Consider the following 26203-nt stretch of genomic DNA (forward strand, 5'->3'; position numbering starts at 1 on the left):
CAAAAAGCAGTCTGATGGCAGATGCTAATCTATTTCATTCTGCGTAACTCCTAACAAATTAAAAACAAATGCTACCTTAAATCCTGTGACAACTTTTTTTATACTCTAGAGAACAATGTCTGATCTTTATCTTTTACAAATGTACAGCTTACATTTACTAAATATTAGAATAAAAAGATGAGACCTGTGATTGTTAATTATTTTCATAACAAAGCAATGTTGATCAGCAGTTTTCAAAATAATTAAGCAGTTGTCCTGGAATGTAACAGTATTCTGTATATGCCATTATAGCCATTGAAATGATTTGTTGTATGAAATTACTTCAATTGTCCACCAGAGAGAGCTGTTGCAAAGTTTTTTCCAAGAGCTGTTGAAAATGATTGTCATCAACTTATAACCAAAATTATTAAATTCACCATGACAGGTGCAGATGAATTATGTAGTTTATTCCACTGGCCAAAGAAAAGTGTAGGTAGTATCATTAAAGGGCAACAGATACACCTAACAAAGCATTTCTGTTCATTTCTTAAATATGTATATGCTGATTAAATAATAAAAAATAGTAAGAAAACAAGCCAAACCAAAACTGTTTCTCCTTATCCTGTCAGACTATCAGGAACGGGAGAAATATTTGCAATTTCAGAGTGTCTTCAGAGGCTCTGCAGGCCTGGGAGAGGTGGTGCAGTACTGATTCTGGCCCTGTTAGATGAGAGGAATGTCTCATGACTGCATAGTAGAAATAAGATGCACAATGCACTGGCAGCCATGATGTAACGTAGAAACCTGTTTTACTTCATTGCAAACAAATGGACAATATATATTGTACAATATATAATAAAAATACAGCCGATACAAGTGCCACTAATTAACAAAGAAACTAATGTTAAGACTTAAAAATGCTCATTTTTGTAATATATACACTGCAGTAATAAGCCACAATAAATACATCAAATTCCATATCATTCATAATAAATACCGAAAATATAAATACAGAATAATAATACAGTTAATTTGAATAAATTATTACAACATAAGGTCTAGGTTAAGTTCTGTTGAATATTATTGTAGCTTATATTACCCTTTGGCATCTTTGATGTTACAACTTGTTAAAAAAAAAAAAAAAGGAAATTAAAGAAATGAGTAGTTCATGAAGCTTAAAATTATTTCCATGTACATTTTAAGATTTTAAGATGAACTTTCTTTCCTTTTGCTCCTTAACAGTTTAAAAGCAGCAGTCCAATTAAATATGTTGCTTTAGTGTTGAGATCTCCATAATTTTAGTATGCAAGATCATCTGTAATGGCAAATGTTAAGTACTTTTAACATAATTACTTTTCTTAAAAATTAGTGAAGTTAGAAGTAATGTACAAATTTTAAACAAATGGCTGCAATTACACCACAATTTTACTAGTTTCATCTGAATGGATTACATGTCTGAAAGACCATCAATTTAAATGCTTTTGAATCCATACTGTGGTGTATTATTTACCACTTGCCAACAAAAATTTCAAAAGCAATTTTATATTCTTATGGGAAAAAATATATATACCGAGAAATGAACCTCCTAAAAGACAGGGCTGGACTAGACAGTCTAAATGTTACGTACTTTGTATTTGTTAAAACAATGAAAGCACTTTAAACATCAAAAAAAAAAAAAAAAAAAAAGGAAGTAGTGTTGGTTTATGTTTGTGTTTTTTACCAGAATTGCTATGTGTATTAGCTGTAGATGAAAACAAGTCAACCAATTGCCATGTCTTATGTCAACAGGTATTAATCAGTACATTTGTATTAATCATTTTATTTGTAAAAGGTTATTACACCAGAATGCAACTTAACTTAAAAGATCGACTTTACTAAGACAATATTACAGGCTGAGGCTCTTAGGAACAAATTTGTAATCTACAGATTTTAACTATTTTTGCACTGTTAAATGTCTAGCGTTTATTTTACATCAAACACTTTTTAACATGTTTCACAAACTATACTTCAGACGCATTTCCATAGAAGTGCCTACAGTCAGTCAATTAAAAGAAGGGCCCAGTTGCTAAGCATTGTTTACACGGGTGGTGTTATGTGAGAACTGAAGTGGTGGTATTTGTGTGAAATGGTCTGAAAAAACAGCATGCTTACTTCTGGTTTTGTTTTAAGAGAACCAGCTGCCAGTGCACACAATGATGCAATCTTTTCAAGAAGCTGAAAACTCGTGCTCAATCTGTGTATCAGAGACTCACAAATGGATGGCTGGTTCTTTACAGTGATCTCCCAGTACCCCAGCAAGGTATTAGATGCTATAATGTACTAAGTCTCGTTTGAAAATCCCAAGCTAAAATTCTAAGAAGGACATCTATTTCTTCTTTGCTTTTAGTGTCTCTTTTTATCTGAGAAAGAGGTTATATTAGAATTATGTGCCTGGGAGTAGATATATATAAAATAAAATTATATTGAATGTGACTTCACAGTTGACACAGGCAAAGAAAAGACACGGTAGCAATGCTTCTAGAGTATTGCTTGCTTTATAGTTTTTACCCCATGCTTTTGGATAAGTCTTTTATTTAATTTTGCCTGTATAAAGCTGGTATGGAAAAATGACACTTTGCGTTTGCACTGAGTTTGTGACTAGTTTAAACATATTAAATAACAAAATTACTATTACGATCTAATATGGCCAAGCTTGTAGTGAACATGCATATACTTTTCTATCCTTGCTCTGGGGATATCTGAATTTCCTTTTTTCCTTCCTTTTTTTTTTTTTTCCATATATAATATTTTCTTTTGCCCTCTAGAAGAATAAAATTGTCCTCATCAATCTACCTCTTGCCGTCAGCCTTCTTTTCCTCTAAATTGCCCTTTCTCATCCTTCCCTTACCCACTCCAGGGTGTATCCACGCATGCCTCAAGACAAAGGATTATCTTGATTCTTGTGTTAGAACAATGGTGTTCCGTTATCTTCCACCATTTTTCCTGTCCATCAAGAAAAGCTAATCCAGTCTTCACAGCTTGTTAGAAAAGTGCACAATTAGAGAAGAACATATATATGAGGCTAACTTCTTTTGACTTGGTTCTATTTGACAGTCCTAGTTGACATTAATTCACAAAATACCTCAGTAAAGTGTCATTGCTAAGATTCAAATTAAGATAATTGACTAAATTCATTAAGTTTGCCTTCTGACTTTTTTTTTTTTAATCCCCCTGCCCCAGCCTTGGATGAAGGACTATGATCTTCTCAACTGAGAAGCAGCAGTAAAGAGCATCATGAATATGGCTCTCCAGTCAGTTGGGACCTTCTACCTATAGCAGGTATTGTCCTAACCTTAAGGACTACACAGCAGTAGAGCAATACGCATTTTACGTTTTAAGATCTAACTCACTTCTGTTTTATAAAAGGGTGTTTTTAATTTATTATTTCTTATATTGGAAAAAAATAATCATAACAGTAGTTTGAAGGAAACTTTTTGTTCTCCTAAGTGATGTTTTTCTGCTTTTAATAATCTTGGATTTTCATCCAGTACTGGGTTGTGCTGTATCATGAATGTCATTCTTCCCCTGGATCTACAGGCCCCGAGAGACAACAAGGATCTCCTACCACATGTTTGCAGTCAGTGGGGTAGGTTTCCTTCTTGTTTGTTTGTGTATATGGAAAGGGAGAGTCTATTGACCCCCCCAGTGGGATTGCTCCATCATGCCTCTCATATTCAGTCAATGGGGGACTATTTTTCACCACAGTTCCAATCTATCTACATGCTAATGTAACATAAATGATAGATAGCACAGAGGACGTGAGAGTTGCCTCGTGTTCAATTTTAATGAAAAGCCTTACTGTACAACAGACTTTTCCCAGACACTAAGATTAAGGGAGGAAGGAATTAAAAAGAAAAGACTAAGGCTGCAAAACAGATGTTTCATGAATTGGATATTCTTACAAAAAGTAAAATTATTGGTATCAGCCATTAGGCTAGCAGAAAGTTCTCAAGGATATTATAAATTTCCTCCTTACGTGAAAACAATACTCTGGCATGTTTATTAGCAACAAAATTAAAAGCTGCCTCTGATGAGTGGGAAGAGATGGTGAACAAGAAGCACTTACAAAGAACTTGAGCCTGTGCTCACTCAGATCTCTTTACAACTAAATTGCACTTGTTCATCACTTCACAATGTTTGTGCTTTGGATTTCACACTTCTGGAGAAAATGGACAATTAATAATTTGCACATGGACAGTCATTACAGAGAACAGCAAAATTAAGGATTAAAAAAAAAATGGGAACATTGAAAAGGCAAATACTGAGTTTTTTTTATACCAAAGAACATGTTAATGAACTAGACTCTGTTTTGAAAAAACAGCAGCTTTCTACCATTTTAAAAAAATAGTAATCAGATTTAGTATTTTTGAAATAAATTCTATAGAATATATTCTCTGACTTAATTATAGTTTTTTGAAGTATTTTACAAATGTTCTGCAACCATAATAAAAGTAGATGACAGAATTACTCTTTAGCCTTAGGGGGAAGGCATTAACACCCCAAAACACTTAAGGACTTACCATATCGTCCTCTCCTGTCCCTGTTCCTGACTGCTTCAGAAAATTAAACAACTGGCACAATGAACATGAGCTTATACAACACATGGGAGCTGCTTATTTATCAAATGCCTTTTAAAACAGTAACTTGGGTGTCTCTTGCTTTTGCTTTGAATAAGGGCACTTGCTTTGCTACAGAAGCAGCTACACAAGGAGTTTCACTGAGAGAGTTCAGCTGGCAAAAGACAACAACATGCAGGGCAATAAGATTGCCTGTTGCTGCCAACTATGGTGTTGCAGGCAAACTACAATCTTGCTGCTCAGATGTTAAGCCCTCAACAGGTAAATGTATATTCAACACAGCTTCTGTTCCTATTTTCACTATGAAATTTATTGTTTACTTTTGCTCGTTAACCCTGTCCATGGAAAAGAGAGCTTGCTTTTGCTGTGTTTCACATTAGTGATAAAATTTCTAGTCACTTCTGAGCTGGATTGGGCTTTATTGGGAAAGTGACTCAGTTTGCAGTACAAAAATTTAGTTACGCCAAAAAAGGAGGAAAAAGGTGTATTTTGCCAGTTGTGCAGAATTATTATTTTATCACTGTATCTCCAAGTACCTTACAAACCAGAACATAGGGAATGGAAGTGACACAGCAGGACAAAGGCAAAACCAACAGAACCCAGGTCTCCTCTCTCTGAGCCTAACACTCTCTATCCAGTATATCACATTTCTATCAAAGAGTCAGGAACATCTGAAATAAGAAAAAACATCACATTCTGTTTTGCATACAAATGTATGTATGCAATCTGTAACAAACCAGCTCTGTTTTGTGAAGATATCTTCCTCATGGTGAGGCAGGGAATGCTACATGATCAGTTTGATAGCACGTTTACTGAAATGCAACAACCAGATATGATTAGAAAGTGAATCTGGATCAGTTAGCAATCTAGTGAGTAACACTACCATGAATACTACATACCATTTCTGCAGAGCTTACACAAAAGGCAGGATCGCATTGTTGACTGACTCAGTTAACTATCAGTGAGGAGGCTGAACTGTATTTATAGCAAGTGATGATTATTATCGTAGTGTAATCAGTGGTCTTAAATAAATGTCAACCAAAATTATGATTCACTAGCAGGAACTTACGTAAATGAAAAATAGTAAAACTTCATGAATCTGGAACTTTCTGATCTAAATGGCATACATCAAAGAATTATTAGAATTATTTTTTTCTTTTTTTAAAAAAAGGGGTGGAGAAGACATATTAGAAACTTCTACTGAGCAGCTTTTAATTTATTAAAGGATGGTCCAGTGGGCATGGGTTAGAGCTCTTAGGAAACAATTGCAATTGTTGCAGTTTTGTCAGGAAAGTTCTACTTTCACGTCTAACCTCAGTTAAAGTTCTATAAATAAATTTTCGCAAAGCGTTTTTTCCAAGAGAGTTGAAGTTCACGTTATATGCAAAAAGACATTCAGTTTTAGGTGCTGTTCAGAGATATTCTGTGTGAAAATTCTGTTGTAATTTAACAGAGGAAAACGCTTTTTTAGGGCTCATTTTTCTGAACTGGTAGAGTAAGAGTAAACTATCTACCACTTTATTACCTGGCTTCTCAGGAGTGATTAGCAGTAGCCAAAGATGTTGGGAAATAAATAAAGCTGATACAACTATTAGTAAAGTAAACATTTTCACAAATGATATATTGTGTCAATACAGAAGCAAATACTGCTGTTTGTCATTTTGTAACATAATATTTTTATCACACAGAAATAAGCTTACTCAAAATGAAAGGACTCATCAACATAAATATTAACCAACTGGGAAACGGAACACATCATATATTACCATATACTAGCCCAGAAAATAACATTACAACATTTCCCATCCCATGATTTATTTTTTCTTATAGGAGGAGTACTTCCTTATCTTCTTCTAAATAAAACATCAAAGCCTAATCAAGGGCTGGGAATCTTGACTCTCACTGATTTCTACAGCCTACTCTAGATTTCACAGTTAAATTACCTTGTCTGTTTTGGTCAAGGGTGTGACTTGTTTTTTCACATTAGTCAACTTACTTATACATGCTTATGTATAAGGCCTTAGCTTTGTTATTTGCTGGAATGGAATTGGTTGGGGAACAGGGTTAGCCTATATCAAAACAAGAGGTTTCTGTCGGTTTTGGGTTTGGTTGTTTTTGTTTTGTTTTGGCTTTGTTGGTTTTGTTGGTTTTTTTTCCATCTCAGTATGAGTTTATCTCTGTTAGAAGGCTTGTTGATATTATTAGTATAGCTACCATGAAATCTCCATGAATTATAAACAGATTTGACTTTGTAACTTGTTGCAAGAACTAAACAAGATTTGTTTGCTTTGTATCCCTAGATCAAATCTTGATCAAAAAACATCAGGTCAGATCAAAAGAAAGATATTACTAGCTACATTATCACCAGGTAGTTAAGAATTTTTTTTCAACATAAATCTTTATTCTGCACATTTTACTTTGTGAGTCCCAGGAATGATCTGCTTTAAACAAGGGAAAATAGTGTAGCACAACGAGTTCTTTATATAGTCACTGCCTTCTCTACCCTATATATTACTGCTTGTTATCTAATGGGGCAAGCGTTAGAGAATTTAGCTGTAATCACCCCTGATGCCTGGATGGCACAGAACATGCACATCTAAGTACTTAGAAGTTTATACAGAGGCAAATTTAAGGAGGCCTGGGGTCTGAAGCAAGTGCCAATGGAAATTTCAAATAACTATCATCTCAGTATTTTAAAGCTTGCTGAGATGTATTTTATTAAGTTAATCACTTACTGTGCTTGCTCATATTATTAAAGATATTTTTCATGTGAAAGAACAGGGGAAAGAAAATAATTTCTTATTGCTCAGGAAGGGGGTGAATAATGAAACAAAATATTTCATTTAACTTTCCCCTGAGAGAAATACCCTGGTAAAAGTGTGCATGATCCTCCAACACACTCTGAGGTTAAAAGCTGCTACTGATTCATAGCTACTGTCCCAGCTCAAGAAAAAAGGGATTTGTGCTTTTGGTGCTGGTGTTGAGTGAGAGTGCGGGATTTAAGCCTGCTATTAATGCAAGATGCCTGGATATACAGAGACTTGCTGCATTTGCCCATAGACTATCTATCTTGAGCAGAATAATATTATTCTTAGATGCAGAACTAACAAGCTTCTCATTAAAAATAAAGATGGGTATTTGCTGTGTGGAACTGGAGAATACATGTGCTTACCCGGCTACTCAACCATTAGAGAAAGAGACCAGAGTTTCCTTAAAGGGGAACCGAGGCTAAGGAATTGCTGAGCCAGATAACCAACATGCCTGCACTTTCCCAGGAGATGGAATACATTGCAAGTGTGGAATCCAATCCCTAGAGACCTAGGACTCTTCAATGCAGTTCATATAAAACATGTAGGACTTCTTGTGGAAACAAGTAAATAAAGAAACCTTTCCAGCTACTACACAGAGTAAAAATATTTTGCTAATTTAGCATAAAAATGAGAAATCGTTTTGCCCAGATTTCATATAAAAACAATTAAGTCAGCTTATTTTTCAAAAAAGCATATTTTAAACGTGGCAGTTTTCTAGTGGAGTACTGTACATGGTGTTTTAAAGAGCTTCTAACCAGAAGAGTCACTGTTACACAGCCAAAATTTACACTGTGTTTACATGCATACTGTTAACCATCTAGATTTGACACAGATAAAAACTAAGATGCTGATCCTTATTTTGACAAACAAGCCAGGTCTATATTGCAACCCACTTGATGTATAATAAATAAATTTTCAGTATTAGAAGAACGAAATTTTTAAAATAGATTTTGAAATCAAAATAAGGCAGTGCAGAATTACCAGTATAGAGAAAAGAATGTTTCTATACCTCTTTTTCTAGCGGAAAGCAAGGTTGATTAATAGACTAAAGGTTGAGATACAGCAGGTATTTTAATTCCCATTTAATTTAAAAACAAATGGAGTACAGGTTAAGGGACAGCCCCCCATGATGCACATGCTATTTTGCTTGCAAACTTTAGCAAATATAAAATTTTTGAAGCTATTTTTCTTCATTGAATCTACTGGTTAATTAGACGAAATGACTGTAAATTTGAGATACAATTAGAAGTCCACAAAAGCGAGTCTCATTTCATAAAAACTGCTAAATATTTATGAAATCTAGACACTTCACACTTCATTTTTTCCATGCTTCATTTAAATTCTGACCAGCAAGAATCTGCTTTTTCACATTGCCTGCTGCTACATTCATAAACTGGCTTGGGAAAAACGTATAGATTTTATCACAATGAATTTTAAGATCTTACATACACCTCAGAGTCTGGAGCTATGGCATTTCTCCAAAATAATAGTTCACAGTTCCCGCAGTTAATACAGTACTGCAAAATGGCACTAAAGTGCATAAATAGCTGAATGTTTGTTGAGCTAAAAGGTGCTGTGCAAGCTGAAGCTACTGCTTTGCCTGTATATACAAAATCATTTTTCTTTGGGGAGGGGGTACTAGTTCTGGAATGCCACTGATTTTAATTTAAATGGAGGATTGTCTACCTTTCATCTTTCTAGAAGATGTAAATGCCCCCTTTCTGACTCTACTGTCTGTCAAATATAGCAAAAGAGAAAATAGTACACTCTAAAAATGCGCTTTAAAATAATTTACCAGAAATGGTATTTAAAAAAATTAAAAAACCAAAATAGAAGAATACAAGGTACTCCAGATGAAAAGTGGACATGCTCTTTGTAACTAGCTATGGATCATCTGCTCAAATGAACATGTTGTTCATTTTTATCAAAACATGACTACTAAACTACCATAAATAAAATATACAGTACAGAACAATTAAAACTTTTTTGTACAGTAGTTACTTTTACATTAAACTTACCATCTTTTCAGATATGTTGAAAATTAGGACTCTAAACATGATTATTTCAAAGTATCATTTTTAACAATCTTGCACAGGCCCGACAATCAAAAACATGAAGCTTTGATTCAGATAGCTTGGCAGGTTTCACATACTTTGATAGGTAGGCTACTTTGAAATATGTTGGGTGTGTTTTTACTTACATGTTTTATTTTTATCAAAAGACAGTTTGATTATTCTTATTTAAATCTTTACATGAACTGGTTTTGTGCAATACCACTGCCATTGTAGCTTGAGAAAACAAAATGTGTCTGGAACATTGACTATAGTCCAAGTGTTGTCTACCTCTTAAAAAATTAAGATTCTAGGAAATCCAGCGTGAGTGCACTTTTTGATACAGGAAGTCAGTCCTAGAATAAATTTAATATTAAACAGGTACCGTTTCTACCACTGGTGATTTGATGCATTCTTCGTGCAGTCTGCTCTTTTCCGGGAGGTTTAGTGAATTCTCAGCAGGGTGCTCCTGTACACGACTGTCGCCATTCAAAGCTGAAACAAAGCCATCTTGAGAAGGACCTTTCAAGTATGAGTGAAATTCCACTTGAGGGTGACTTGGCCTATGCTCAGTGTATAAACTGTTACAGGGAGCACTACCATCACCTTCAGAAGATGAGCAGCAAACAATCACTGAGGGGTTTGCAGAAGGGTAGTGAGGGCTGCTAAAAGTTTCCTCTGATTGCCGTGTGTAGTCAACAAACTGTTCTGAAGTCATGTTGTAAGGCACCAGAGAAAGACTACCATTCTTGACAGCATCCCTTTCTGAGTAAGTCTCACTGATCTGGCTAGCAGTGCCAGCAACATGGTTCTCTATTTGGTAATACAGATTTGAAGAGTTAGTATAGTATGAGGCATTTTTAGAGTGGTTTTCATGCACAGCAGTTCCATCAGAGTAGCAAAGGACAGAAGGAAGAGGCACCATATCAGCATGGGAGCCCATGCCTTCTACAAAATCATCTGCTTTTTCTTCCTCCTCATCTTCCTCCTCATCTTCCTCTTCCTCTTCATCATCATCTGATTCACTAGGGGCTAAACTCTGGGTGCTAGAATCTGTAACTCCACTACAAAAGCTACTCCCATCTTCCTCTTCCTCCTCTTCCCCTGGGCAGTCCAAGTCCTCGGCTGACTGAGAATGCATAACCGCAGCCGGAGGTTCGGTTTCAATCTCAAAATTTTCTGCAATTGAATATTCAACCGGATGGGGTCCTGGACTCATAGAACTAGTGTGTGCACTTATCTCACTGTGGCAGCCATTTAGTGTCGGAACTTGCTGCTCTCTATTTTTCTCCAATTCAAGTTTCATTATTGTGTGCAAAAAGTGAGTCCGTACACGGATAGGGTTAAATTCAATTCTACCTGCTGTATTGCTACAGCCTTCTTTAGTGCAACCGCATGGAAAAGACATACGATCCACCTTGTGGAAAAAAAAGAATACACATTAACAATATGCAGCATAAGCCTGGTGATATGACAGAACCTAGACAGCCTAGAGAAGTACAATAGTGAAGTGGAATTCACCTCAAGAAATGCTTGTAAGCACAGCTGAAGCTAACTCTAATGCAGAAGAGTTATTAGCCTTGGAATTCAGCACTACCCACATGAACAGTAGGGGACGCGTACATGCAGCAGTGTTGCAGAGTAAGAAAAATATGTTTCTGTTCCATAGGTGAAAGCATTACACAGTGGAACCAAAAAAATAGGTAGTTTTTCTATTTATGGATCTGCTACAGCTTTACTTCATGTTGTGCTCAAATCCTGGCAAAAGCATTACCAGAAAGCATATTAAAATTTGGTAAAAATCATGGAAAATAGAAACCTATTTAAAGAAAATGTATTATATATAAAAACCTTTATAAAGTTGCCAGTAGGGACACCTGACCACAGAAAGTAGGAATAAAAGCTGAAGTACATTTTACAAGATATTCCAGTCAATTGCAGATGCAATATTGTAAGCTCAATAGACTGTGGGCAGAACTTATATATCTAATAATAGCCATCTTAAATTCCTAAAAATGTGACTGAATCCACATTTTGGATAGTTCAATTACATAGTTTGAGGTCTGTGATTTTCATCTACATTGCAATACCCAAACATCAAATATGAATGCAGAGGAAAACCATATAACACAATCTAGTACATCTTCCTCACATGTGCAGATGAAAACAGGAACAGCAAAGAGAATGTATTATTTAAAATTGCAGAGAAAGTTTAGCTTGGATTTAAGAGAAGATGAAAAATGCATTCAGGAAGAAATCAACTCAGCTGCATAACGGTGACCCAGGAGAATTAGTGGGAACATCAGTTAGGGACATTTACAGCCATACATAGGACACTGTGTAAATGTACAATACAAAATACCTTTTCAGTCTGCAGAGGAAAAACTACCTGCGATATTAGCAGATGAATCTTTCATTGCCTACATGCAAATTTGTCATGCACACATTTTAAGTATCATGCATGTTAAATAAAGTGTCATTTATTGTTTCTCACTGAGTTTAGACTATAATTCACATTTGGAAAGTATGTGAATTGTCTCTAAAATGAAAGGTAATATCCCTTCTGAAGTCTGCAGGCTACTGATTCTTCTGTTGTCTGCATCTGCCTATTTAGATAAAGACCAAAGAGGAATATGAGGAGCAGAATATTTGTATAAGAACAAAAAAAACCTCAAACCCTAAACAGCGTATGTGCCTAAACCAATCATAAACAATCATAAAAGAGATTGTTGGTATTGCACATTATATACTCATAAAGCTAGGCCTAAAATAACTGGTTTAAGATCCACAAGTGTTATCGTCTAATAATTAGCATGCACACCTACCCAGCCCTTTGATTGTTAAATAAGATAGAGACATTTACCTGACACTTTATGCCTGCAAGACTGCAAGTGCAAGTTTCTGGATCACAGAACACACGGCAGTCGCAGCCACAATCCTCTCTGGACAGGCGGATGGCCCGCAGCTCGTGTTTTTCTTCCACATCAATCTTCTTCACTCCAGAAGCTCTCAGCAATGCCCTTCGCTTTTTTGTTGGCAGGGGTTGTAGAAAGAAGTACTCATCTACTTCAGTGTTGTCTAAATCAATATCATCATCAGAAATGTCATCCAGTGTCAGCGTATTAGCTTCTTCAGATTCCACTGTACCATTCTTTGTCATCTGTTGCATAGAACAATTTAACAAAGTCCTTTAACTATACTCACACACATGTGCCATATATGCAAACAGATGCTAATACATGTAATGCATTATGAATGTGCACAACTGTATGTAACACAACTACACAGTTCATAAAAGTTCTTCTACAGAGAAAATTGCTTAAGAATCAGGAGAATATCAAATGTTAACGTGCAGACAGATGACATTCACTACAAAAAATATACATTCTCAGTCTCAGGTTACTCAGATTAAGCATGGTATTACACAGCAAATGTGAAGCAAGTGGAGAAATATTATTTATTCTGTCATATAATAAATCCTTTTTCTTTTATTATTGTTCTATGAAATAATAATTTTCCTTAAAATGGAAAAACAACCAAAACCCCACAGATTCCCAATGTACTGCCTGCTCTATATAATGTTCTCAGTGGATGAGGTTGCTGATTTACACTAGCCAAGCACCTGGTCTCATACTTTTGTGGAGAAAACATGGTGCAACTATATGATAATTATACACTGGTGAAGTCTCAAGTCTCATTTGCCTTAACAGTTTCATTATGGGCACCACCATGACCTCAGAAAAACAGTCCCAGTGAATGTAATTTGAATGTTTCTTACCTATAGAAAAAATTGCCATTCTAATTCTTTCTCTATTTTGCCTTATTTACTGGCAGAAAGTTTTAGCTTGCCCTGTTACCCCAAATAATATTTTAGGCACCAGTTTTAAATACAGATAAAATACTGAAGTCATTATTTTCTTTTGTATATTTCATTGCTTAGACATTTAACAATTATCACTGTAAAGGTAACTCCTGCTTTTTCTGCTACTAAATCCTGTCATCTCCGCCTAGCTATGCTTTACTGTGTAAGAAAGCAGTCCTGAATCTTACCCATTTCACTATTTCTGCTTTTATTCTATTCCCAGCTGTTTCGTTTTCCCATTAACAACAATTTGTCCTTTCCACAACCTTTTGGATTGTAACTGTCATTTATGGCATTACTGAGTTACTTGACAGTGAACTCCTAGTGACTCCTGCTCTTCTTTGTAATTGCAGTTTTGTGTTTATAACAACTGTGTAAGGCAATCACAGAAGAAACTCCCAACTATTTATTCCTGACTTGTAAAGTCAGGTTAAAAGCAATACTCTTCCCTTTGAAGGAGAGGAGTGTCAGTGTCACAACTGGTAGTCCTTACATACAGCATACATGTACGCAACCATGCTGCACAAAGGAAAATTCTCCTGAGAGCAGTAATCATCCCTTCTTAGCAATTCAGCACTGTATTTAGTTCATGCAGAGGTGTTCTGCCACTTCCACAACCCTGCTTTACAGGCATTACTGTTTCCTTTGCTTTTCAATGTATTCTCAATCTTTCTTTGTAACTGTAGCCTCCAGAGCTGCCATCATTTTATTTCATGTTTCAGTTTGTTTACCATGTCTGTTATCCCTATAACATTCAAATTTCTTTATGTGTGTACAGTTCTACCTCTTTGTCTTCAATGCAGCCATTTGCAAAATGTCCTCTCAAACCTCCCTCAAATTATTTTCTTATTCTATTTCCTATTATTCATTTCCCTTTACAGTAGCTAGGAAAAGTTGGGGCAAGAGCTCCCTCATTGGAGCCGTTACTTAATTGGCCTGCCTGGCCCTGGCACAATGGAGAGATTATTTACAGCAGGTATTTCAACGTATTAGTTCAGTAAGGTAGGAAAGACAACATTAGAAGTCATCCTTTTTCTGCATAATCTACAGTGAGAGACAGGTAAATTCACAGAATGATTAACTGCATCTTGAATTAGCTGCCTTAAACCAGTGGGAGGGAATATTCCACTCAGCTTGAATGTTCAAATCCAGAATGGTATCATCCTTGATTTTTTTTTTATATTTTCTGTTTTTTGTTAGCTAGGTAATGTGTAATAGGAGAATGACCTACCTAAGAATTCTGAATTCTCTAGTTTTAAATACACAAGGTTCATACCACTCCTTAAGCAGATCACTGTTATTTAATTGCGTATCAGAATTTAAGTTTGAAACTGGGGAAGAATTCTACTCCCTGCTTCTATAATTATTTTAGTATTTTATTCAATTAGTATTGAATAAAATTCAGTTTCAGGGCTCTTACCCATGAGGTGAATGTTGTAACTGCTCAGCTTACAAAGGCACCTATAGAACCATACCAAACCTGTATGGTTCATATATTTCTCCTCCTTCTCCTGCAAATCTAAACTGCTTTGTCACACACAGAACAAATGAATTAATGAAAGGGAAGATTTGAACACTTCTCGAACAAGTAACTGGGTAACTACAGAGGGAGAAAGATTACCAAGAACCATCAAATACATTTTCCAATACAGAACTTCAGGGGAACATTAAGTTTTCTTGATTGTCATAATATTGCTCATCTGAATTAAACTTGATATGTAGATGGATTAAATTTCTCTCATAAAGCTCAAGGTTAATGTCATAACAACAGAACAGGGCAAGGGGCAATGACTACGTGAAGCCTTTGGGTGAAATTCACTTCAACTGTAAAATGTGAAAAATGCAGGTTAGACACCTTTGCCTGCCCTAGCTGGAAATTATTCCTTACAATTTCCCACAAAGGAAACCAACTCTGTCCATAGACCTGGGAGCCTTAACATCACTAGTGTCATGCTAATGATTTTAGTAGATCTTAATTTGAGGAGATATTATGAGCAAGCAAAAAGGACTATTCCACCTAATTTATTGTGCTTACTCATAATGTTTTCTCAAATGACAATGTATTAAAGCCTACCTTGTACCTTTCATCTTGACAAGATGGCTTTTATGTCCAGATTGGCATTAGATTCTTCACACTGCTGTTGACAAGTGTTTGTTTATGCCACTGTCAGCAATGTTTACACCAAAGTGCTGGTGCTAAATGGCTAAAGTGACTTGACAACGATTTTAAAGTCTTTATCTGCTTTTAATTAAGAGAAGTTTCTTATTTGGCTCTTCACTTTGAGCAAGTAAAATAATAAACTGTACCTAATATTATGAAGACACAATTTCAATATATTCCTGTATTTCTATTTTTTCTTGGCATATTTTAAATGCTTTTTACCAACAGACTTGCATATTTTAATCTGGTGCAAAAAAAATTAAACAAACCAAACCAAAAACCCAAACAGGGAACTGAAATTTAAAACCACAAAGAAAAACCTTTTTGAGCAAACTTTGCCCTACTTAATTTTCTCATTTTCTTTGTTTTTCTGTGCTGTACAGTAATTCCGATGCAAATCCTGGTTAGTACATTTTCCTTAAAGATCATAATTGCTGGCATTGTCACCTTAGAATGCTATAGCACTTCATTTTCGTGTTAATCCAGAAACCATGTGAATGATCATGTGGCTCTTCTATCTCTACAACAGGAAATCAGCAAGGCCAAGTTGTCTTAAGCAAATAGAACATGCTAAGTAATTTACTGTGACTCTTCACTAATTCAGTGAGTCCTGGATTTAGTTTGGGGAGGGAAAGTAGTTTTTATTTCATTTTTTTAACCCAGTTGTATAACTAGAGATGTAACTAAGCTGAGTTTAATGGACTACTTCAAAAAGGAAGTTTTCTGTTCCCCATGTTTTTATACATGCTGTAGAGCGAAGAGAAATCTTTTACTCTCGTAAAAGATTTAACATTAGTAAGATGTTAACCGTTTTAAGCCAGTCTCAGAATTCTGAAGACCTAAACGCAATTTCTCAATATTTGAATTTAAACTTTGGAGTCAGCGTACCAGTCTCAGAACGTGCTAGTAAAGTATTGTCACTTCAACTGCTGAGGATCAATGAAGAAAGAATCCCACCACTCCTGAATCAAGTGTAGGGAAAAGGACTTTTATATTTGGTAAAAGGAAATAATTAAAATTGGGACAGAGAGAGGAATGCAAATCAGGCTTTCCTTACTTACTGAATACTTATGAAGAAATTTTGCAGGAACTTAACAGTCACAGTAAAGATTATCATCCACTTAAACAAGTAACTGGAGAGATGGAAGAACATACTGTATTTGGAAGAGGAGCAGGAAGTAGAGTCCATGTCCCAGAAAAGGGAGTGGGCTGGTGTGAAGTTAATAAAGAAAGGAGACTCATCCCACCCAAGACAAGGCTTATGAAAGCACACAGAGCCAAGCGCTGCTCCATACAGATGAAGACTAAAAGGCCTTATCCAATCTTTAGAGGTAAATAGGACCTGTGATTTTTCTTAATTTACTTTCTAGCTATAAAAAAGAAAAGTGAAAGATTTGCATGCCTTACTATTCTTTACCCACTCCACTGGGATTTCTGGAAGCCAGCCAAGGGATCTACACAGAGTCATTGGTTACACTGACAGAGCTCAGTTCACACTTGGTGCTCTAAAGATCCTGTGATATGAGATGTTTAGAGGTATAATCTCTACTAGTGATAAGTCACACTTCAGCCTTTGGTTTCTAACCTGTCCAAATATCCATCTTTAATTTGCCTTTATCCTGAGTGGTTTTATGTTTGTTTGTTTTCATTATGACAGTTCACATTTTATGAACTATTCAAGAATCTATTTAGCTATTCGAATAATAAAAAACCCCCAAAAACAAAACAAAACAAAAAACCAAAAAAAAAACCCCCAAACAATTAAGAGATTGAGAAAAGAAAATAATTACAATAGTAAGGGTCATACACACTTTTTCAGGAGTTCAGACACACACCTCATGAACATAGTTCCTTCTATGGGAAAAATACTGAAAGGCATTTCTTAAACTTGGAGGGTACCAGTTTGCTCTGGGCAACTGCAGTAGTATCTGAAACAGATACCGTATCACAAAAGGGGCTATGGAGCACAGCAGTTTGGCTACGATTCTAAATATTGTTCACTTAATTACAGGATTCATCTGAAAAAGAGCCTAAAATACATACAGCAGAAGTCATTACACAGGAAGTGTTTCATCCACTACAAAAACAACAAACCCAGAAGTTCTGCTACCAGTTTTAAAGAGGCAGAAGTGCCACTTCCACTAACACAATCCTCTTCTCTATTCTCCTCTACTCAAATACAGTTTCTTCCCTCTCCTATGCTACATTTAAAAAAAGAGCTTCAAAATTGTAGCCAAGATTTGTTCTGGCTAAACTGATAGAGCCAGTTAATTTGTCTGACATGTTCCTTCTTCAACACAGACATCCTCTGGTGAAGCATTATACACACAACCATATAAATTGGTACACTGAAAAAATAAGCATTTTGAGTATTACTGTTTCTTACTGTTAGCCGAATTCGCTCAAGTTGGCCAAGAAAATAAGCTCTTTCACTTTCCATACTGAGAATGCTACCGTTCCCTTGTCTAACAGGGCACTGTGCAAGGGCTCAGAAGACTCATTCTCCCTCTGCCACTTCCACACTTCTGCTGGACACCCTATTCAAGGCTCACCTCCACCACTCTCTGCCTTTATTTTCCTCTCTGTAGAAAATAGGAAGTAAATAACAATCTCCCTGTAAAGCACTCCGAGACACACATCAATAAGAGCTACAACAGCGCTTGTAATATTGAACAAAAATATAGAACAAAATATATTGAACAAAAATTTATAGGAAAATAAAATAAAATTTAAAAAAAGAAAAATGCCATTGTTTTGACTGAAAATGGAGTTGACAAAAAGGAAATGGTTTTGTTTAACACACATGTATTGGGGCCATATGGCCCTGACACTATTCATTTAAACAAATAAGGCAGGGATCAAAGTCTTGAACAATTTTTACCTTTAATTTTAGAGAATTGAGTTTTTCCTCCCTTAGGTGCTCTCTTAACATCTCCCGGTGAAGCCTCTCCTGTTCCATCGCAAATTCTCCAAGTGTGTATTGGCGCACACTGTTGTGGCGAGTAGACATTCCCAGTGTGCTTCCCCCTTGGCTGGGAACACTGGTGAATCCTTGCCTTCTCGTGAAGTAATACACAGTAACACAGTTAAAATGGACATTTTTTGCTCTCTTCCGCTTCTCTCTCTTCAGGATTGAAGAAGCTAGAACAGATGGAGATCACAGTATAAGTGATCACTTGCAGTCATATAGCCAATTTGTCACTTGTGTAGTTCCACCTACCTTAGCAATACCTGACTCTGTACACAATAAAGTTCTGACACGTGCAGTTTAAATGAGATAACATTAGAAATACTTGCTGTACCTGCAAACCTAGAAGCCCTTACAAATTGCTACAATCATGAACACTATTACCTACTTCAGATCAGAAATTCTTGGCCAGGGCAGTTGTTCCATAGCATTATGAACATGTTTTATCATTTTACCAAAGAAGAAAATAAATCACAGGAAAAAGAACTTCTTTCACAGTGTCACCTCAAAGATCCACTGACTTGCTCCTTTTCAAACCTCTGCAAACAAAGCAATGTTGCATGTGACAGCAGTGAGGAGAACAGCAGACCCAATCTCTCACAGGTCTACGTACACCGTTACTATTCTGTCAGCAAGGATTAGCTGTAGAGATCTGCAACTACATCTTTAAAGCATTGGATCACATTGGCAGAAAAGATTCCTATCTCTTACAATCCAAAATGTTAGAAATTAGTGTTAGAAAAATTATAAAGGCAGTATGTTTAGTGTTTCAGACTCAGAAATTAGTACCATCATCACCACAGAATAATATAGGAATAATACTGATTAACAATGAGATCCACTTTTTCTTTTATCCTCTTTCTGCTGCTATTCACTGAATACACATGTGTATATATATTTTATGTGTAGAAGTTTGACAAAAAATTAAATCTAGTCTTTTCTAATTCTTTTCTGATTCCCCTCACGTTCAGGGGGAGTTTTCTTATACACATATGCAGTATCATAGAAAATGGACTTTTTTCCAACAAATGCCAAATTTTAGTTGTTAAATATTGTCTTTTTTTCTACAGACACTTAGTAGCTCCTTCCAACAATGCTGATCTATTGTTTCTCACTGGTAACAGTGGTGAGCCTTTAGAGAAGGAAAAAGAAAAAAAGACACAAATATTCAAGACAGATAAGAGAGACCCCTTGATTTTTAAGATGACCAGCCTGATTTGATTTATTGCAAAATGGCAACAGGATGTTGAGAATGTAGATAGGTAAGTCATTCCTTTGCAGTTTACAAGCAACAATTGGGCAGGTGTGAATTATCCTTTTATATCTTTAGCAGGTGTGAGCTATCTGCTAGGATTCAGGCAGTAAAATGAATTAAAAGGTGCCTGACCACTCCAGAAGGACTTGGAACCATTCTGTAAGAGCAGTAAGAGCAACAAGATGTACACTTGGTTTAGATGCTAATCTAAAACTTCCAATCTAGAGATTGGGAGCACTTGGCCTTCAGCCTTGGTTTCATAACAGGTCTGGTTTATTGTCACAGTTAAAACAGACTTCATTCTCCAATATTATTATGTAGTGAAATGTTAATCACCACAAATGTGAAAACTTCAAACTTCTATATTCTATGATTAATTTAATCTAACAGTATAATCTACCTAACAATATGAAAACCAAGTATATTATAAAATACAGTCCTAAAACCAAATTTCAGACAGTATACCCTGCTGACATAATCATAAAACTATTTGGGGTTCAGTAAGACGTTAAAATAGCATTATTTTTCCTAAATACTGAGAAGCAGCTAAAAGTATGGGTTATTGTATAAATAACATGCACTTCTTCAGATATGCTGCAGGTATATTAGAAGAAAAATATGAAACAGATAAATAAGCTCAGGTCCTATACCCACTTACATGCTCTCAGTGAAGGGTGCTCCAAAAAAGGCACAGGATGTACACAGAGGAATCAAAAGACAAACTCTGTTACATTAGGCACATTAAAACTTACATCCAAGTTTTAGCAAATCTCATATCAAAAGAGCCCGTTAAAAATATTTACCAGAAGCTTTTAGAGGAGGAAGAGGTTTATTTTGTCAGAAGAAACTAGTTCATAGGGGTCTAGTTCATAGGGGTGTGTCAGTTTTGCCCTATATTAAATATGGTTTTAATGTATTGATCTTTTTCATATATGCCACAGTTTCGAAACAAAACTACCTTAATAAAACCAATTTTTTAGAGTTTGGAGGATGGGGTAATTTTGATGTTGTGTCATTCTCTTTCAATTTAGCATGAAAGCAAATACTCTGAATCAGAACCTTCACTGCCTATATGCTCTTATGCACAGGAAAGTGCATATTAAAAAAATCCTACTTCTGCTGAAGCAGCAGATACATCTGCTGGGAGGTATCCAATTTCTGATACAACAGTATTGATGTTATTTGGCTCTCAACTGGATCTTGCCCCTATTTCAGAAGAAATATTGACAGCTATTGAAGGGCAAACAGCTGTTTTACTAAGAAAAAAGAACCAGCCACAAATGGAATGAGTTAAAACTGCAGTAAAATATTAAAGGAAAGATAGAAGGTTAATCTTAAATATATATATATGCTTCATGAGGAAATAGAAGGTATTTGTGCCTGCAAATTGCACAAGTTGTGAATGCCTTTGAATCGTCATCTGTAAACTTCAGTATCTACCACATAAAGTCTACATTTATAGCAATTTGTTTTAGACCTTAGCTATGGAACTCCTGACATGGCTGCTTACTGGCAGGAATACCAAGTGCTGCAATAAACGTGCTTCCATTTAAGTCTGCCAATCTCTTTATGGAAGAGATACTACTTTCATACTACTTTTTATACATGAAGAAATCAACCTGTAAGTTTTATTCACAGGCTACACACTAATATTAAGAGTTAAATGAACCTAGGCAGAAGACTCTGCCTAGCTGGAAAAAAAAAAAAAGAATGTAATCTATGATAAAAACCAGATTACATGAATGAGCTTTTCCACTATATGGATTTTTGGGGTGTAGTGGGGATGCCCATGTGCATGCTGTCAAAATTTAGAATGTGAATTTCATATATTACTGTATGTTTATGCCTGAAAGTTTGGTCAGCAGTCTCTCTCAGTAGGACTGTCATGAGCTCTCTTTCAAAAACCCATTAACACATTTCTTCAACTTTTATAATTCTTACCACTTTTAGTAATTATGATATCAGTGCCACACCATCAAAGTTGCTTGTTTGGTTTTTTTTAATAGATCACTGACAAAAATGTTAAATAGAATTAAGCTGAAGAAAATGCTGTCATATTGTAACTGCAACACCACCAGTGCTATAAATCCAGCACTATACAACTGTAATGAAGACAGCATAAGAGCAGACATGCAGTTGTTATAAATTACATCAAAGTTCATGGCTTTATTTATTAATATGATAGTTCTGAGTCAGACAAATTATATTATAATCTGTGTAAGCGAACAAGCATGTAAACACTCAGAGCCCTCAGACTGCATGACTGTTTTTTTCTGAGACACAACCTATCTTTTGGGTTTGCTTCTGTCTCACCTAAGAGCTCATTAAAGGGAAGAGCTAAGGCTACAGTCATCTCTTCTGTGTTACTGCTAGGAAGTAGTCAGAATATATTCATATTTATGAGAATGTTGTTTACAAGAACAGATCAGGCAGGAACTGCAAAATATTACAGGATTTTATATGATTATGCAAAAGCATAGGTTAGAGATGTCAGTGAGAGGACTGGACAACTGTGACTACCTCAGTAACCAAGGATGCGAAAGGAAGCACCACAGAGCTGCTATATTCTTGCTCTACTACACTTCCTAAAGTCTCTGAGCAGAGGGCTGCCTTAAAGTGACCTCAAAAAAATTATTACTAGATATTGAATGGAAATATTGAACAATTTTCCAACATCAGGGACAAAGTGTGCTATAACTTATTCATTCCTACTGCTTCAAGCCAACCGGAACTGAGATTCTCAGCTCATGTTATCAAGAGTTGGGGCATATGCTATTTTGCATGCACTGTACCTTACATACTACATTCAAATCAGTTGTAATTCCTGCTAAAGACACTGCTTAACTCAAGAGAGAGCAGAAGGACATACAAAATACATATTTTCTGATATAGTGGAAAGCATGAACATATGCCCAGACAAAATTTACTGACTTTAATCAGTTACTAAGCTCCCTTCAGAATGAGGGATGGAGATTGTGCAAGGCTTACATGCCTCCTGAGAGTCAGTTTCAAAGGTTTTGCAGGGAAGCAAAAGCCCAAAACCTAAAACTTTAGGTTATAGAGAATGTAAACACCACACTTTTCCAGAAGAGATCTAGTAACAGCTTCCCTGCTTGGCCAGTCTCAAAAAAGTATTTACATGCCATCTGCCTGTGTAACAAGTGGTATCAGGGGATGCCACTGTCAGCTGTTCTGCACAAAAAGGGTGACAGGCAGAGTGTGCTGCAGAGATGAGGTTTTTTAGCAGCTCTTGGACACGCTGTCAAGAGGAACTAGATGCCACCGTCTCGTTCTAGCAGTTCAAGGCGAGTGCGGATGCCAGAGGGAACAGAAATATTCATCATCACCAAAAACTGTCCTATGGATCACACATGATCTTTAGCAGATTTATATGCTACAAGACTGATAAATTCCATGGGGAGGGGGATGGTGGTGGTGGTGGAACATGCACCATTCTCGTGTATTTAAACAATTAATATAATTTTTAGTTCTATGTTTCAAGATTATATGGAATTAAGTATTTTTGACAGATACATAAGTACTGTAATGCATAAAATTTACCAATTATCAGAGGGAAGGATGATACTGATAACAATTACCACTACAGAACTCTCTCTCAGAAAAGGTCACTATATCTGAACAAGGTCTTCAGACATAGATACCTGCAAACAAACTGTCGAAATTCCTCATCTTGAAATAACATCAACTGCTGAAATTTTGATTTTTGGCATTTGACATCCAAATGTCTCAGCTTCTGGGTTTAGCAGAGCAGAGCCCAAGTTAATGACCTGCTGGCAACTGGCCTGCCTCCTCGTGGGCCATGTCAGGTCCTGTAGGCTGATCAGCTGCATGCAAAACCAGCTGCTGCAGATGCCGCACAGCCCCATCAGTGCAGCACTCAACCTGAGCTAACAGCCGCAGCACAGGTCATCTGCACCACACACCATTTATGGCAAAACTGCAAGTATCTCTAAACAAAATTCCTACACATGGGGCCAAAAGAATCAAAGGAAAACTCTGAACAGCAAACAATTGTTTAACCCAAGCATGGCTAACCCATCTTGGAAACACCTGGCTTATGTACTTCTTTGGATATTGCACATACAAGGAATCTCTAAGGTTTCCAGAATTTAAGAGACTTGCAGAATGGCACAATGCCTAAACACTACATACCAAGGGCTTTTATCATAGCCCTTCAGCTTTCAGTATTTTTGTAAGGTCCTTTTTCAGTCACTGACTGTAGTACACAATAGAAAGAACTGTTCAGCAGTCATTTGAGAAATTAATATTTCAGTGATTTATTCATAAGGCTGCACAGCGCCATGGAACAAGCTTTGTCTAATTCAACACAACCTTTTTCCACACATTACCACTCTGCCACACCACCACCCATCCAGATTGCACAGACTAAGGCTTGACTCTAAGGCTGTCTTACCCAACCTGTGGTTTATTTGACACAGAACACCAACCATCAAAAGATTAAAAACAGAATACACACAAACATCATTATGGTTGTTCCCATTGGTGATAAATTATGCACCATCTCCTACACTGTGATACTAAGTCATAACTGTTATTACCAACATTCTTATTTAAATGGTTGTAATTTAAAATGGCAACATTTTACCTATCTAAAAGTACAATTTCTATCACCCAGTGGCTAACAATAATGGCACACAAGATGGTTTACCAGAAAGACAGAGTGTTCCTCAGATTTATTTTTTTCTAAGCCTAAAGGTACTTGATTAAGTGCATTAAATGTATTTTTCCAGACAGGGTGTCCCACATGTGTGCAAGAAACACATGCACACTATGTATGTGTGGCCACACTAACTCTTTTTTCAGAGATAGTCTAAAAATAAAATTTTAAAGTCAAAACTGAAGAAAGTATCAATGTAAAAAATAAAAATATATATATATACAGCTATCATGAAAATAACAATAGCCTTAAAAAATAAAACTGTCCTGTAAAATAGCTTCCATGGCTGTTGTTCTTTCTCGCTTAGGCTGCTGTCTCTCATACATCTCTGTCACAACGACAATTAATAGGAGAAGGGCAAGTACAACAAGTAGAGGTTTGACAATAAAACTTCCCTGTCAAATTCATCCTGGTTAAAGTATGTTGTACAAAGCACTGATCTGTGCTGGAATTCTGTCACCAAACAAACTTCCTGGGGTTGGAAAAAGACTCCTCAGTGAAGGTGGCAAGAAAAATGAGAGCCATTCAAGTCACATGAGGTGAGAGAATGAAGAAAGGCCTTTGTTCATCAAGAGCTAACAAAAGAGAATAAAGCAATATATATGGCAAAAAAGTTTAAACGTATGTCTAGAGGAATGTGTGAATAGACAAAGGTGAAGACATAGAAATGCACAGATTTGTAACAAATCACTGTCAATATTTTCGTAATATATTTAAATGTAACTAGAACACTGTGGTTAGAGACTGTCTCCATAGTGTTGTAGGTATATGGAAGAAATCACAAAGTCCTGCTGCTGAGTTAGTTTCAAACAATCGTTGCCATCACCTTATTTCTACCAACAGGCTCATATTTACAAGAATTTTTGCACTTACTTTCTGTATTGCAAATAATTTTTTTTCTGCATTATTGGGAGACTGAAGAATTTTATTTGTAGCTCATTTTCCACAGCTTATTCAAAGCTATATAGCAGCAGCTCTCTAACTTCTGAAACTGTGCACCCTTCGTTCCTCTCCCTGAAAATACCCACCAAGGTATTTTCAAAGCACAGAGTGGGATGCTAGAAGCAGAGGAGATTCCTACTGACCTCTGCACATGGGGGTGAGCTGTATCTGTAATACATTTCTTGTGTTTTGGTAAGAGATGTCATCACGGGCCCATCCAACTCCCAAACCCCAATAAAAGTAATTTTCCAGAGCGGAAAATCAATATTAACAATATTTATACTAGCAGTCCAGGGTTTCCTTATGACAATCATCCAAATCTCATTTGTATATGAATAAATTATAACTAATGAAATAGGTAAGCAACAGTAATAATGTGCTGGCAGTCTGAAACAAAGTTTTCCTGAATTGCTCCCACATGCATATAATGCACTGTACAGCTCCACTTTTTGTTTGCCTTTGAACATCCTCATTTTCCTCTCTGGGCAGTGGAGCTACAGCACTGGGAAACCCGTGTAAGACAGAGAGGTCCCTTCTGTGTGTTTAGAAGCCAAAACAGAACCCAAAATCTCCCACTCCGGAAGAGATCCCACTGCAGCTGTATTTGTCTATGAAAGCTTGCTTCCTAATTTTACAAAATCCTGATAGGAATGGCATTTTAAGCCCATCGTGTTTTTCAAACATTTTTTACTGAGAAAACTGGTAGTTCTTTGATTATGAAACATAAATGATCTCAGTTCTGGCTGAACTCCAAGACATAAGCACTTTCTTCTGCTGTCTCAGCTATTCTCCTGATGTCAAAGACACATTAAAATAAATGTGAACCATATGGCTACCCGGCAGATTACTAGCACTCTTGA

General features: G+C 36.2%; 1 protein-coding gene across 6 annotated transcripts in view; it reads right to left on the reverse strand.

Moving 5' to 3' along the window:
- Positions 1-771: 771 nt before the first annotated feature.
- Positions 772-26203, reverse strand: part of CSRNP3 (cysteine and serine rich nuclear protein 3) — a 107582-nt gene continuing 82150 nt past the window's right edge. For all 6 annotated transcript variants that reach the window (XM_030488835.1, XM_030488832.1, XM_030488833.1 and 3 more), the window contains 3 exons: positions 18361-18620; positions 12320-12616; positions 772-10873 (listed from right to left, as the gene is read on the reverse strand). In XM_030488835.1, the coding sequence (XP_030344695.1) occupies positions 9830-10873; positions 12320-12616; positions 18361-18620 (1601 nt within the window). In that variant the 3' untranslated portion in view covers positions 772-9829. The remainder of the gene's footprint in view (positions 10874-12319; positions 12617-18360; positions 18621-26203) is intronic.

Source organism: Strigops habroptila, chromosome 5, assembly GCF_004027225.2.
Source record: "Strigops habroptila isolate Jane chromosome 5, bStrHab1.2.pri, whole genome shotgun sequence".
Taxonomy (NCBI): Eukaryota; Metazoa; Chordata; class Aves; order Psittaciformes; family Psittacidae; genus Strigops; species Strigops habroptila.